General features: G+C 44.9%; 2 protein-coding genes across 5 annotated transcripts in view; one reads left to right on the forward strand and one right to left on the reverse strand.

The window, feature by feature from the left end:
• Window positions 1–5,298: 5,298 nt before the first annotated feature.
• Window positions 5,299–11,827, reverse strand: HNRNPA1 (heterogeneous nuclear ribonucleoprotein A1). 3 transcript variants are annotated; one of them, XR_004032298.1, is made up of 12 exons: window positions 11,601–11,827; window positions 10,920–11,036; window positions 10,481–10,627; window positions 10,112–10,322; window positions 9,924–10,016; window positions 9,745–9,837; window positions 9,535–9,609; window positions 9,175–9,330; window positions 8,450–8,605; window positions 8,096–8,155; window positions 5,659–7,864; window positions 5,299–5,435 (listed from the first exon to the last, which is right to left on the reverse strand). XR_004032298.1 is itself a non-coding variant. In XM_030822509.1 (10 exons), exons 1-10 carry the CDS (start codon window positions 11,613–11,615, stop codon window positions 8,100–8,102), a joined length of 1,119 nt encoding a protein of 372 aa, XP_030678369.1. In that variant the 5' UTR covers window positions 11,616–11,827; the 3' UTR covers window positions 8,095–8,099. The 3 variants fall into 3 exon arrangements, 1 of the variants encoding a protein (XP_030678369.1); XR_004032299.1 differs by lacking the exon at window positions 9,175–9,330; XM_030822509.1 differs by lacking the exons at window positions 5,299–5,435; window positions 5,659–7,864 and having other exon boundaries at window positions 8,095–8,155.
• Window positions 11,828–12,282: 455 nt separating this feature from the next.
• CBX5 (chromobox 5) overlaps window positions 12,283–12,598 on the forward strand; it is a 40,201-nt gene continuing 39,885 nt past the window's right edge. For both annotated transcript variants that reach the window (XM_012510299.2, XM_012510297.2), the window contains exon 1: window positions 12,283–12,412. The gene's annotated coding sequence lies outside the window, so the exon portion shown is untranslated. The remainder of the gene's footprint in view (window positions 12,413–12,598) is intronic.

Below are 12,598 nucleotides of genomic sequence, written 5' to 3' on the forward strand. Positions count from 1 at the left end.
GTGAGCCGCGATTGTGCCATTGCACTCTAGCCTGGGTGACAGAGCAAGACTCCATCTACATAAATAAATAAATAAATAAATAGGCCGGGTGCGGTGGCTCACGCTTGTAATCCCAGCACTTTGGGAGGCCGAGGCGGGTGGATCACGAGGTCAGGAGATCGAGACCACGGTGAAACCCTGTCTCTACTAAAAATACAAAAAAATTAGCCTTGCGTGGTGGCGGGCGCCTGTAGTCCCAGCTACTCGGAGAGGCTGAGGCAGGAGAATGGCGTGAACCCGGGAGGCGGAGCTTGCAGTGAGCCGAGATTGCGCCACTGCACTCCAGCCTGGGTAACAGAGCGAGACTCCTTCTCAAAAAAATAAAAAAATAAAAAAATAAATAAATAAATAAATAATAAATTTAGGCTTGAGCAGTATGGGGATCTATCACCTTCACCTCCTTTTCAGAGTGAGGGGCCATGGATGATCTGAAGAACCCCACACTCCCTGGTGGTGCCCTATCTGTACAGCTTGGAGAGCTGCCCAAACTAGCTAGACACCCTGTGCAAATGTTCCTGTTTACGTCTCTTTTCTCTCAATTCTTCCAGCACAAAAAAGCCCAGAATGACCATAGGCCTTTCTTTTTTTCTTCCCCTCCTGCTTACCTCTCAGCCTGGGTCCTCCTAATGTGCCAGAGTTCTCTCAGAAGACTGAATGGGCTGTTCTTGGCTGGAATTTATACATCAAAAGTTCAGAAGATTTCACACCCAAGCTTTGGTAAAACCTGCTCCACAATGGAGTAAAATATTCATTCCTGTGAAACGTTTTCTCTGGTTATGTTAGACAAACACTACCCAGATCTTTTTTTTTCTTTTTTCTTTTTTTTGAAAGAGAGTTTTGCTCTTGTTGCCCAGGCTGGAGTGCAATGGCACGATCTTGGCTCACCACAACCTCCACCTCCTGGGTTCAAGCGACTCTCCTGCCTCAGCCTCTGGAGTAGCTGAGATTACAGACATGTGCCACCATGCCCATCTAATTTTGTATTTTTAGTAGAGACGGGGGTTTCTCCATGTTGGTCAGGCTGGTCTTGAACTCCCGACCTCAGGTGATCCATCCGCCTCAGCCTCCTAAAGTGTTGGGATTACAGGAGTGAGCCACCACGCCCGGCCAACACTACCCAATTCTTGTTTTGGGGCCCTCCTTTTCTAGATCCTTAAAGATCTTTTTTGTTGGCTCAAGCTTGTAATCCCAGCACTTTGGGAGGCCGAGGCGGGCTGGTCACGAGGTCAGGAGATCGAGACCATCCTGGCTAACACGGTGAAACCCCGTCTCTACTAAAAATACAAAAAAAATTAGCCGGGCGTGTTGGCGGGCGCCTGTAGTCCCAGCTACTCGGGAGACTGAGGCAGGAGAATCGCTTGAACCCGGGAGGCGGAGCTTGCAGTGAGCCGAGATCGCGCCACTGCACTCCAGCCTGGGGGACAGAGCAAGACTCCGTCTCAAAAAAAAAAAAAGATCTTTTTTGTTTGTTTTCTTTGAGACGGAGTTTCGCTCTTGTTGCCCATGCTGGAGTGCAATGGCGTGATCTCAGCTCATCACAACCTCTGCCTCCCGGGTTCAAGCGATTCTCCTGCCTCAGTCTCCCAAGTAGCTGGGATTACAGGCATCCACTACCATGCCCAGCTAATTTCGCATTTTTAGTAGAGATGGGGTTTCTCCATGTTGGTCAAGCTGGTTTTGAACTCCCGACCTCAGGTGACCTGCCTGCCTCAGCCTCCCAAAGTGCTGGGATTACAGGCTTGAGCCACTGCCCCTGGCTTTTTTTTTTGAGACAGAGTCTCTGTCGCCTAGGCTAGAGTGCAGTGGCGCGATCTCAGCTCATTGCAACCTCAACCTCCACCTTCTCTGCCTCAGCCTCCGGAGTAGCTGGGTTTACAGGCACCTGCCACCACGCCTGGCTATTGTTTGTATTTTTAGTAGAGATGGGTTTCACCATGTTGGCCAGGCTAGTTTCGAACTCCTGACCTCAAATGATCTGCCTGCCTTGGCCTCCCAAAGTGTTGGGATTACAGGCGTGAGCCACCGTGCGCAGCCTAGATATTTTTTATTAGTCTATTTTGCTTCTTCTTGAAACAGAATATAATTCACTAAGTTTCAGATTCCTTAGCCATATCAGTTAAAGTCCAGTCAAACCTCCCTGATACGACCCAATCTCCTTGCTTGGAGTTGTTATGGTCTCCAATATTCCCAGTCACTGAATTACACAGCTTACCTTTTCAGAATATTTTATGTTTACTTTTTATTCAATTTCACTAGCTCCATTCCAACACTAAAATCTTATATCCAAGTTCTGATCTAGACACCACAGGCTGAGGTGGGAGGACTGCTTGAGCCCAGGAGCTTGAGACCAGCCTGGACAACATAGGGAGACCCTGTCTCTACAAAAAAAAAATTAGTGGGTGGGTACAGTGGCATATGCCTGTGGTCCCAGCTATGTTGGAAGCTGAGGTGAGAGAATTGCTTGAGCCTGGGAGTTCGAGGCTACAGTGAGCCAAGATCATGCTACTGTACTCCAGCCTGGGCGACAGAGCGAGACCGTCTCAGACGAAAATGGACACCACAGATACTGAGACCTAAAAGCAGCACAGTGATTAGGGAGATATGGAATGTGGTCTCTAGCCTAAGTTTAGGGAACAAAAACAACTTGAAGTGCTTCCTTTTTTTTTTTGAGATGGAGTCTGTCGCCCAGGCTTGAGGGCAGTGGACTGATCTCAGCCCACTGTAACCTCAACCTCCCAGGCTCAATCAATCTTCCCACCTCAGCCTCCTGAGTAGCTACGACTAAAGGCGCATGCCACCATGCCTGGCTAATATTTGTATTTTTAGTAGCGATGGGTTTCACCATGTTGGTCAGGCAGGTCTCGAACTTCTGGGCTCAAGCAATCTGCACACCTTGGCCTTCCAAAGTGCTAGGATTACAGGCATGAGGCATCCAATGTTTCCACATTTTTTTTTTTTTTTTTTTTTGAGACGGCGTCTCTCGCTCTGTCGCCCAGGCTGGAGTGCAGCAGCAGGATCTTGGCTCACTGCAACCTCCACTTCCCAGGTTCAAGTGATTCTCCTGCCTCAGCCTCCCAAGTAGCTGGGATTACAGGCACCTGCCACCATGCCCAGCTAATTTTTGCATTTTTAGTAGAGACGGGCTTTCACCATGTGGGCCAGGCTGGTTTCAAACTCCTGACCTCAAGTGACCCTCCCGCCTAGGCCTCCCAGAGTGCTGGGATTACAGGTGTTGAGCTACTGTGCTTGGCAATGTTTCCACATTTCTTTTCCTTTTTGAGATGGAGTCTTGCTCCGTTGCCCAGGCTAAGAGTGTAGTGGCACAATCTCGGCTCACTGCAACCTCTGCCTACTGGGTTCAAGTGATTCTCCTGCCTCAGCCTCCAGAGTAGCTGGGATTATAGGTGTGCGCCACCACATCCCGCTAATTTTTGTATATTTTTTTGGGCAGGGGGTACAGAGTCTCACTCTGTCGCCCAGGCTGGAGTGCAGTAGCGCGACCTCGGCTGACTGCAACCTCCGACTCCCCGGTTCAAGCAACTCTTCTGTCTCAGCCTCCTGAGTAGGTGGGACTACAGGCGCCCGCTGCCACGCCCGGCTAATTTTTTTGTATTTTTTAGTAGAGACGGGGTTTCACCGTGTTGCCCAGGCTGGCAACCCGCCCACCTTGGCCTCCCAGTGTTAGGATTACAGGCATGAGCCACCGCGCCTGGCCAATTTTTGTATTTTTAGTAGACATGGGGTTTCACTATGTTGGCCAGGCTGGTCTCGCACTCCTAACATCGTGATCCACCCGCCTCAGCCTCCCAAAGTGTTGGGATTACAAGCATGAGCCATCGCGCCCGGCCATCTTGTTTCCACATTTCAAGCTGCAAAGGGTAGGGGCTTGGGCTAGCTGTTCATAAATTAGTTTACCTAAGAGACGTCAGATCCCCCTGCTCTCATGAAAATCACTAGTGAGGTCTTATATACACACACACACACACACACACACGTTCAGTGTGCTCACCTAAACATGGTGGAACATAGTTTGAAAACAGAGCAATCTGGGTTATATGATCCATTGGTTGCAGGAACTTGGGACAGAATTTTACCTTGAGCCTATTTCCTCATTTAGAAAATAATGGAATTTACTTTTCACAATATTATAATATACAGCAAAGTACATGGAATAAAACAATGTTTCTCTTCAATAGGAATGCTTTTAGGAAACTATCCTTAGGAGTTGTCCTTTCCCTTCAAGGAAATGTGATTGTCTACAATAAAAAACTCTAGCAAATGCCAAGTCACAAACTGAGACCCCTGACATTACTTCCCCCAAGTATCAAAAGGCTGATGGAACTTAGTCCCACAGTTATTTCAAAACAGCATGGGTGTTGAGGCAAAAATTTCCCAAGAATCCTACCTCCACTTTTGTTAGGCTTAAAACTGAGGCTGGATAAACTTTCCTTGAAAATAACAGAAAAATTTTAGTGGCCAGGCACAGTGGCTCACACCTCTCTAATCCCAGCACTTTGAAAGGCCGAGGTGGGCGGGTCACCTAAGGCCAGGAGTTCAAGACCAGCCTGGGCAACACGGTGAAACGCTGTCTCTACTAAAAATACAATTAGCCAGGCACCTCTAGTCCCACCTACACGGGAGGTTGAGGCACAATTGCTTGAACCCGGGAGGCAGAGGTTGCAGTAAGCGGAGTGTCACTGCACTCCACTCTGGGTGGGAGGGACACTTCGTCTCAAACACACACACACAATAACCTAAGCATTTGCTAGAGGGTACAATTATTGCTTCCAAAATAGCCCTTACATTTTTAGGCTATCTTTGAGAGGCTAAGTCTTGCCTCCCATTCAGTTCACTTTCTTACTCCTGGCTTGAGAATTCTACTGAAGTATGAGACAGCTGGCCAATAAACCCAACTTGTTTGCCAAAGATGAAATCCATTATGTCCTTCTGCAACAGATGGTGCGCGTTAAGTCCCATTAGAGACCTACTGAGCTCAATGGCAGTGCTACAACTTGATTTTCCCTTGCCAGGCGAGCTAGAAAAAGGACATGCTCAATTGGATCAATAGTAAAGTTTACTTATAGTGAGCCAAGAATTACTCCTGCAGTGAGAACCCGTTTCTATTTTCATTAAACCATGAAGCTGAATGAGATGAATCTAAATATAGAAATTCACATTAGAATCAACCGTATCCTCTCTAACCTGAATTTCAACGTTATTAACCATAGATATCACAAAGGAGGACAAAACAAGCAGAACTAAGTTAAACACAGTTTATTAAAAAAAAAAAAACCCATTCACAAAATGGAATTTGAGCTGCAGAACAGCTCATATGAACTGCATGGCAGTGATAATGAAGTACAGTGGCTCAGATAAAGGTCTTCACAAGGACGTTCCTGCAAAAGGCAAAAGAGGTTATAAAGTATTTATATAAGCAGAGGTGAATGACTACACAATTATATCCACTGTCACTACTGGGAATACCTGGTTGGCTAATAACTTTTTGCAATTGGATGAGATTACGAAATGTTTTGGTTTGGGGTACAGCTTGTTATTCTCTCGTTTTACTTTGGGAACGCAGGGCATTCTTGTGCTGAGCGCTAATTTGTAAAAACTTACCTTTCTGCCACGAACTTGGACAGATGAGTTTCTGTTTTTAAGAGCTGATAAGACTAGTAGCAGACTCCTCCCTAGAAAAGTAAACAACCTTTAGAACTAGCTCTCTTCTAAGACCAAGTCCCATCTCAAGCTAAACCCCCCATACCTCCCATTAATAACCCACCCATCCCCCCACCATTTGGGGAAGAGTCTATTACTTTGAGCCATTATTTTAAGGAAATGGGTCAAAGGAAGATAAATAAAAGGGCAAAAATTTATATATTCACAGTACAAATAATGTGCTCACTTCCTTCAACTGGGAGCCACCAATAGGGTGTCAATTTAAAACAATTCATCTCCAGAAAAACCAAGTTCAGCTTAACTGGACTAGTTTTGGCTCAATATATTAAGAAAAATGTTTAACAGAAAACTGGACTTTAAGTAACTATATGGATGTAAGTAAAATCTGTTCTTACCTACCCGCATAGCAATAAAACCTTTCCTCCTGGTTCTGACTGCTAGTCCTAAGAGTCAGGTGTGCCTTACTCTTGTCTGCCTCCTTCCTTGCGATGATCACTGAAATTTCGCTCCCTCCTAGCTTTCATGGAGCGTGCCGTGGCCTGCCCCTGGCTTATCTGTACTCCACATACCACAAGTGTCTACTCTCAGCTGTAGAGTGTCTGAGCTCGGAGCCATTCGCGCTATACTTGCTAGCAGTTCCTAGTAGCTGAACATCTCTCCTGGATCTTTAAAGGCATTGTCACGAATCCTGAGGTATCTGCAAACTCCCTCAATAGTTAGGGTTCCACCTGCTATTGCAAACTCAGCCAGTATCATGGAACTATCACCCATGCTTTCCCACCCACCACCACCTCCCACCCACCTCCCACCACCCTCCTCCCCAAACTTCCAACACACCCATGGGATGGAATATACAGTCCTATTGATAGACAAATCTCTATGCTACTACGTACAACAGCACTGAAATTGAGTGCACCAAAGGTAAGGCTCAAAAGAATCTATGTACAAATAACACATTATTGGATATTAACTGTTAAAGGTTTAGAAATCATTTTCTATACAATTAACATTTTAGGTAGGTTGTGTGACCTTGTGCCATAAAGGGAAACTGCAGTTAACATGAAATTATGTAGAAAAATTTAGTTTCTATTGGTATGGTTTCAATCTCCAAATTTATTAGTATAGTTAACTGACAGAACCTCCTCTGAAGGCCCACCCAACCAGAACCCAGTCAAACTGCAGTTTTCCTTTAATGTAAGCCTATCTTTACGTTCATTAAAATGCTTTCTGATATTGGTTATTTTTAAAAGGCCTCCCAGACACTTCAAATCTGTGGATTTATGGAGTGGCATTAGCCAGCAGCTAGTTTCTATTCCCTGGCAGAGCTTTGAACTTGAATTGTGATAGAAGCATTCAACATTATCATCAGGGGGAGTGGGTAGGGAAAAGTCCAAATCTCTGCCAGTCCCAAATCCATACAGTTGTCATTTCATTCAAGAGAATTAAATCGTTTATTGATTACACATGATAATGGATGATACACAAGCTTCATTCCCATCTATAATTTTATCTGGTACCATTATTCAATTTAGATATATTGCATAGGATGTGCCAACAATCACTTTTATAACCAATAATTCCATGATTTTGCTTGGGTAATCCCTCTTAATGGTGAACTTCAGGTCACAACAGTAACTATCAGTTCAACTACACCAAGTTTTCCGAAGACAATGGCTTCTCCACCCAAGCAGGTTGTATATAAATTCCAAATAGAACCTGGCATCACCCTGAAGGAATTCTAACTTCACACTGTTGGGGAAATTTACCAAGATGGCTTCAGAGTAGACTAACTTTACACAGCACATTAAAAAAAAAGACATTTATTCAGCGTCACGATCAGACTATTACATTTAGCAATCAACAGCATGGGTGCAAAAAAAAAAAAAAAAAAAATCTACATTAAAACCCTTTGTTGGAATGCTTTACACTTTCCACAGAACAGAAACTAAAATAACCTGTTATACAATTAGTCACAAATACAGTCCTCGAGTTTTTTGCCCATACACATGAGTATTTGTCTAAAACATGTCTTCTTTGTAGCAGCTAGGCCCTGCCACCACTGTGCTTGGCTGAGTTCACAAATCTGTTGTAACCTGTAGCTTCCCTGTCACTTCTCTGGCTCTCCTCTCCTGCTAAGCTTTGTTTCCTGTTGAACAATATGGAATAAAGTTGTTAATCTAAACATATTAAGACTCAAGGCTACAATCCAATATCAAGTTTGTTTCCCACAAATTTTGCTGATCTGAATATTAACTTTATATCCACAATTACTGCAATTATAATGTTAACTATGTTGCACTGCTCAGCTACATTAGGGTTATTGGGTTCATCAGCAATTAAAAAAATTATGTCAACACACAAAAAGGTGCTTACTTACCTAATTAAAATCTTCTGCCACTGCCATAGCTACTGCTGCTGCTGGAACCGCCATAGCCACCTGAAGAGTACAATTTTTCTTTTAAAGTTTCGAAGTGCCAACAGTAATAATGTTTTCATATTTGAGATAATAAAAGTTAAATTCAAGTGTTTGGCCATTTAAAAATGGCCCCTACTACAAGGGAGGTGGTAAAGAGGTCCCATGATTTTTCTAATTTGTAATCAAATTATTACTTTCTGAAGGTTCTGAACTATAAATGTTTTGCTGCCCAGACATAGCAGTTAAAGGGCTTTCTTCCCAGCAGTAGCTGCAGACACTCTTTTGACATTATCCAAAATTACATAGATACCATACCTTGGTTTCGTGGTTTTGCAAAGTATTGGCCTCCACCGCCATAGGGGCCAGAGCTTCTGCCTCCAAAATTTCCTCCCTTCATGGGTCCAAAATTTGAAGACTGATTGTTGTAATTGCCAAAATCATTGTAGCTTCCACCACCTCCAAAATTGCTTCCTATGAATGGGAAAGAGGGCCTTTATCTGTTACCTGAGGATGATGTTAGTTTCCAATTCTGTTTAGCGGTCAGAATAAAATTGAGTTATCAGCCTTCCTTTCTCCCAAACTATGGTGACTCCAATCTTTGCATTTCATTCTCTGGGAAAAGGCATTCAGTTGAATAATCCAGTAATACAAAGAAAACTGGCCTAACTCACCATGACATAAAATAGATTTTCATAGTGGCACAAGCATACCCTTCAGCCTTGAAGGCCTTCATGGATCCAGGGCCACGGCAAGCAGAAGTATCTTGGATACATCAACTAAGCGCCTAAGGTCCCAAAGGAGTTAAGATACTAAATCCTTCTATGATACTAATCTAACTCAAAGACAACACTATCCACTTATCTCTACTAATTGGGAGTGAGGCGGCCCCAGCTTAAAGCTAGGAGGAGGTAGCATAGCAAGCCCATTTGTTTTTAATATACCATGCAGTGTACCACACAATGCTTTAACAGCACCAGAACCCAAGCTCTAAAAGGCTAATCTAGCTGTCACACCAAGTACTTGGATCACTGGATACCTACCACTACCACCGCCAAAGCCGCCTCCGCCTCCGTTGTTATAGCTGTCATAGCTGCCACTCCCGCCATAGCCACTGCCCTGGTTTCCATAACCCTGTCCACCACTTCCATAGCCTCTGCTTCCTCCAGTGTAACCAGGGCCGCCTCCTCCATAACCACCTACAAGAATACAATTCTTCTCAATAAGACAAAAGTATTTGACAATGAAAACTTGTGCAAGTGTAACGGCTGAAGGCCTGCTCACAGCATGCGTGTTACGGGCAAAGTTGAGTTCGTCATGCACCAGAATTTTAGTCTCTACTAACCTATTCTAAAGATCCAGGTTGCCGGGAATTTTTCTCTACTTATTCCTAAAAAACTTACCATCATTACCAAATCCATTATAGCCATCCCCACTGCCACCATATCCACCACCACCACGGCTGCCACCAAAGCCACCTGTAAGAAATAGTTTCAAGTTTTAAGTATGACTTGCACTTAAAAGTGACATTCTGAATGCACTTCCTGTGCTGTAAAATCTTCATAGCAAAGATGGCAAAAAGTCAGAGCTACATGTAGATAAACCATACATACCACGACCACTGAAGTTTCCTCCACGACCAAAGTTGTCATTCCCACCAAAACCACCGCCACGACCACCACCGAAGTTTCCAGAACCACTTCGACCTTAAAAGATGAAGTTTAAGCATTAAATCATTCATACTGGAGTAACTCAAAGTTACCTTTAAGGTTTAATTAAGCAACAAGCATACCTCTTTGGCTGGATGAAGCACTAGCCATCTCTTGCTTTGACAGGGCTTTTCTAACTTCACAGTTGTGGCCATTCACAGTATGGTATTTCTGAACTAAAAAAAAAAACCACAGATACAACATGGTATCAGGGTTTAGAATGCCACATGGATTGTGGAACCCTTACTAAATGCCACTATCTGATACTTACTGACAATCTTATCCACGGAGTCATGGTCGTCAAAGGTTACAAAGGCAAAGCCCCTTTTCTTGCCACTGCCTCGGTCAGTCATGATTTCAATCACTTCAATTTTTCCATACTGTTCAAAATAATCTCTTAGGTGATGTTCTTCAGTGTCTTCTTTAATGCCACCAACAAATATCTTTTTCACAGTTAAGTGGGCACCTGGTCTTTGAGAATCCTAATAGGAGAAAAACCATAGGTTTAGATTAGCAAAGCCTATACTCAAATCAAAAATTTTGATAAGTTTAGAAAACTCCCGAATCTTAAGTCCATAGCGGAACATATCCAAATGAGTTTAAGAAAACAACAACAACAACAACAAAAAACCCCACTCACTTCTCTCGAGACAGCTCTCTTTGGTTCCACAACTCTTCCATCCACCTTGTGTGGCCTTGCATTCATAGCTGCATCCACCTCCTCCACAGTGGCGTATGTGACAAACCCAAAGCCCCTGGAGCGCTTGGTGTTTGGATCTCTCATTACCTGAGAACAGTGTTAATTTATGTAACACAAAGTCTGACCGCAGAAGCTTTTGTCATTTTAACTTTGAATAGGGCAATAGGAAACTTTACACCAGCCTTTTATAAAAAACAGTCCAGTTTCCCATTACCCTAGATTTAAGAGGTAGCTTTTAAAATCAAAGCAGGACGTTCCTTTGTCAACAAAGCTCTAACTATAATGCTATTAACAACTTTCATAAGCATTCAGAGAGGACTGCACCAAGATAAGCCAAGGAAATCGGCTGTTTTACTGCTTTGTCCCTTCCAAATCTTACCACACAGTCCGTGAGCGTTCCCCATTGCTCAAAATGGCTCCTCAGGCTCTCATCGGTTGTTTCAAAGCTCAACCCTCCAATGAAGAGCTTCCTCAGCTGTTCGGGCTCTTTAGGAGACTAGAGTGGGGGGAGGGGGAAGTGTTAAATGGGCTACAACATGAAACAATTTCCATCGAGGAAAAGAAAAACTAGACACCAACTGGGTCCCTAGCACTTATTGTTCGTTCAGGTCACAACAAGACACGTGCTTCTCCCTACCAAGGGTGGCCCTATGCTGGGGGTTGGGAGTGCTGGGAAATCGCAAGCGCATGCGTCCCTAGTCGCTTTCCGACGCAGGCGCAACAAAGGCTTGGGCGGTAGGGGTGCGTCTCCATAATGGGACTAATCGCTCTTCAGAAAACTCGTTCACCAAGGCAAGATTTAAAAAAAGACAAAGATCCTGTGTGCCTAAGAATTTTGCTACGAGTAACCAGTCCCGCGTGGTAACTCATGGTTGGCGGAGAGCGGCCTCATGGTGATCAAGAGGACAAAATGGCGACTTGAACTTTGGGAGGGGTAGGCCGTGGCAGCGACCGAAGGAACTGTAGAATGGGCTGGTGCAAGGAACGAAACCAAGCAGCATCTTACCGATTCAGGAAAGGTAGAGGAAAAAATTCAAGTTGGAAAGCGCGCCTAACTCACCTCTGACTTAGACATGACGGCAGGGTGAAGAGAGACTTTAACGATGCTTCTTCGGCGGCGTCCACGGACAGAAAGGAGCAAGCTGACGAACGTATCTGCCAGCCTACCTTCGCCCTCTCTTTTTTACCCCGCCTCCTCTCTTTCGGCATTGGTAGACTCCGCCCTGGATCAGCTCTGATTGGATACTTGAAATCGCTTCCCCTGCTATTGGCCTCTGGTGCCACATTGCTGTGTAACGTCATTCCTTCGGTCGTTCTACGCCGTCTCCACCCTTTGGAGTCCATTGGTTCCCGAGTAATGTTATTGTTAACCAGCTTGATTGGCCAACCGACCAATCATTCATATTTGAATCTACCTTGGGTGTTTAACGCCTTTTTAATCTTCCACGCGCAAATATTACAGTCAAGTCGCTTGGCAAAGCATGATTAACGCTATGTATTAGACAAGCAGCCAGGTCACAATTTTTTTGCAATGAACGCTTGTTGACCGCACGTGTAGTAAAATGGCGAGTTTTGCGCAGGCGCATTAAGAAGTTCCACCTGCCTCTGAGAACACGTGAAATGGCGGGCAGGACTAGGCAGTGAATCTACGGCGCCTGCGTGTTGGCGGGAGTTGGTCCTAGCTTTGCGCATGCGTAGTGGGCGGAGAAAAAAAGGTCCGGTCCCAGGATTGGTTGCGCAGGCGCAGGGAAGGATCCGTTTTGGCGGGCGGTTGGCGTTGCGCAGAAGGCGGCGGCGGTGGTGGCTTGTGGTGCGGCCTCACCATACAGGAACAGGGCAGACGTTAGCGTGAGTGATCACTCTCAATCCCGGGTAAGTGGCAGACAGTCTTATCTACCCATAGTAGGTCTTGAACTGACTCCATTTGGGCCCGTTATTGTGTGAAATGAATGGACCGCGGGGTGGGGGGATAGTGAAGGGGCAGCGGTGGGTCGGGCCAACCAATAGAAGAACAGGGGGCGGGATGTTTTAATCCCCGTAGGTTCTTTGGAGCTGTGC

Source organism: Nomascus leucogenys, chromosome 11, assembly GCF_006542625.1.
Source record: "Nomascus leucogenys isolate Asia chromosome 11, Asia_NLE_v1, whole genome shotgun sequence".
Lineage (NCBI taxonomy): Eukaryota > Metazoa > Chordata > Mammalia > Primates > Hylobatidae > Nomascus > Nomascus leucogenys.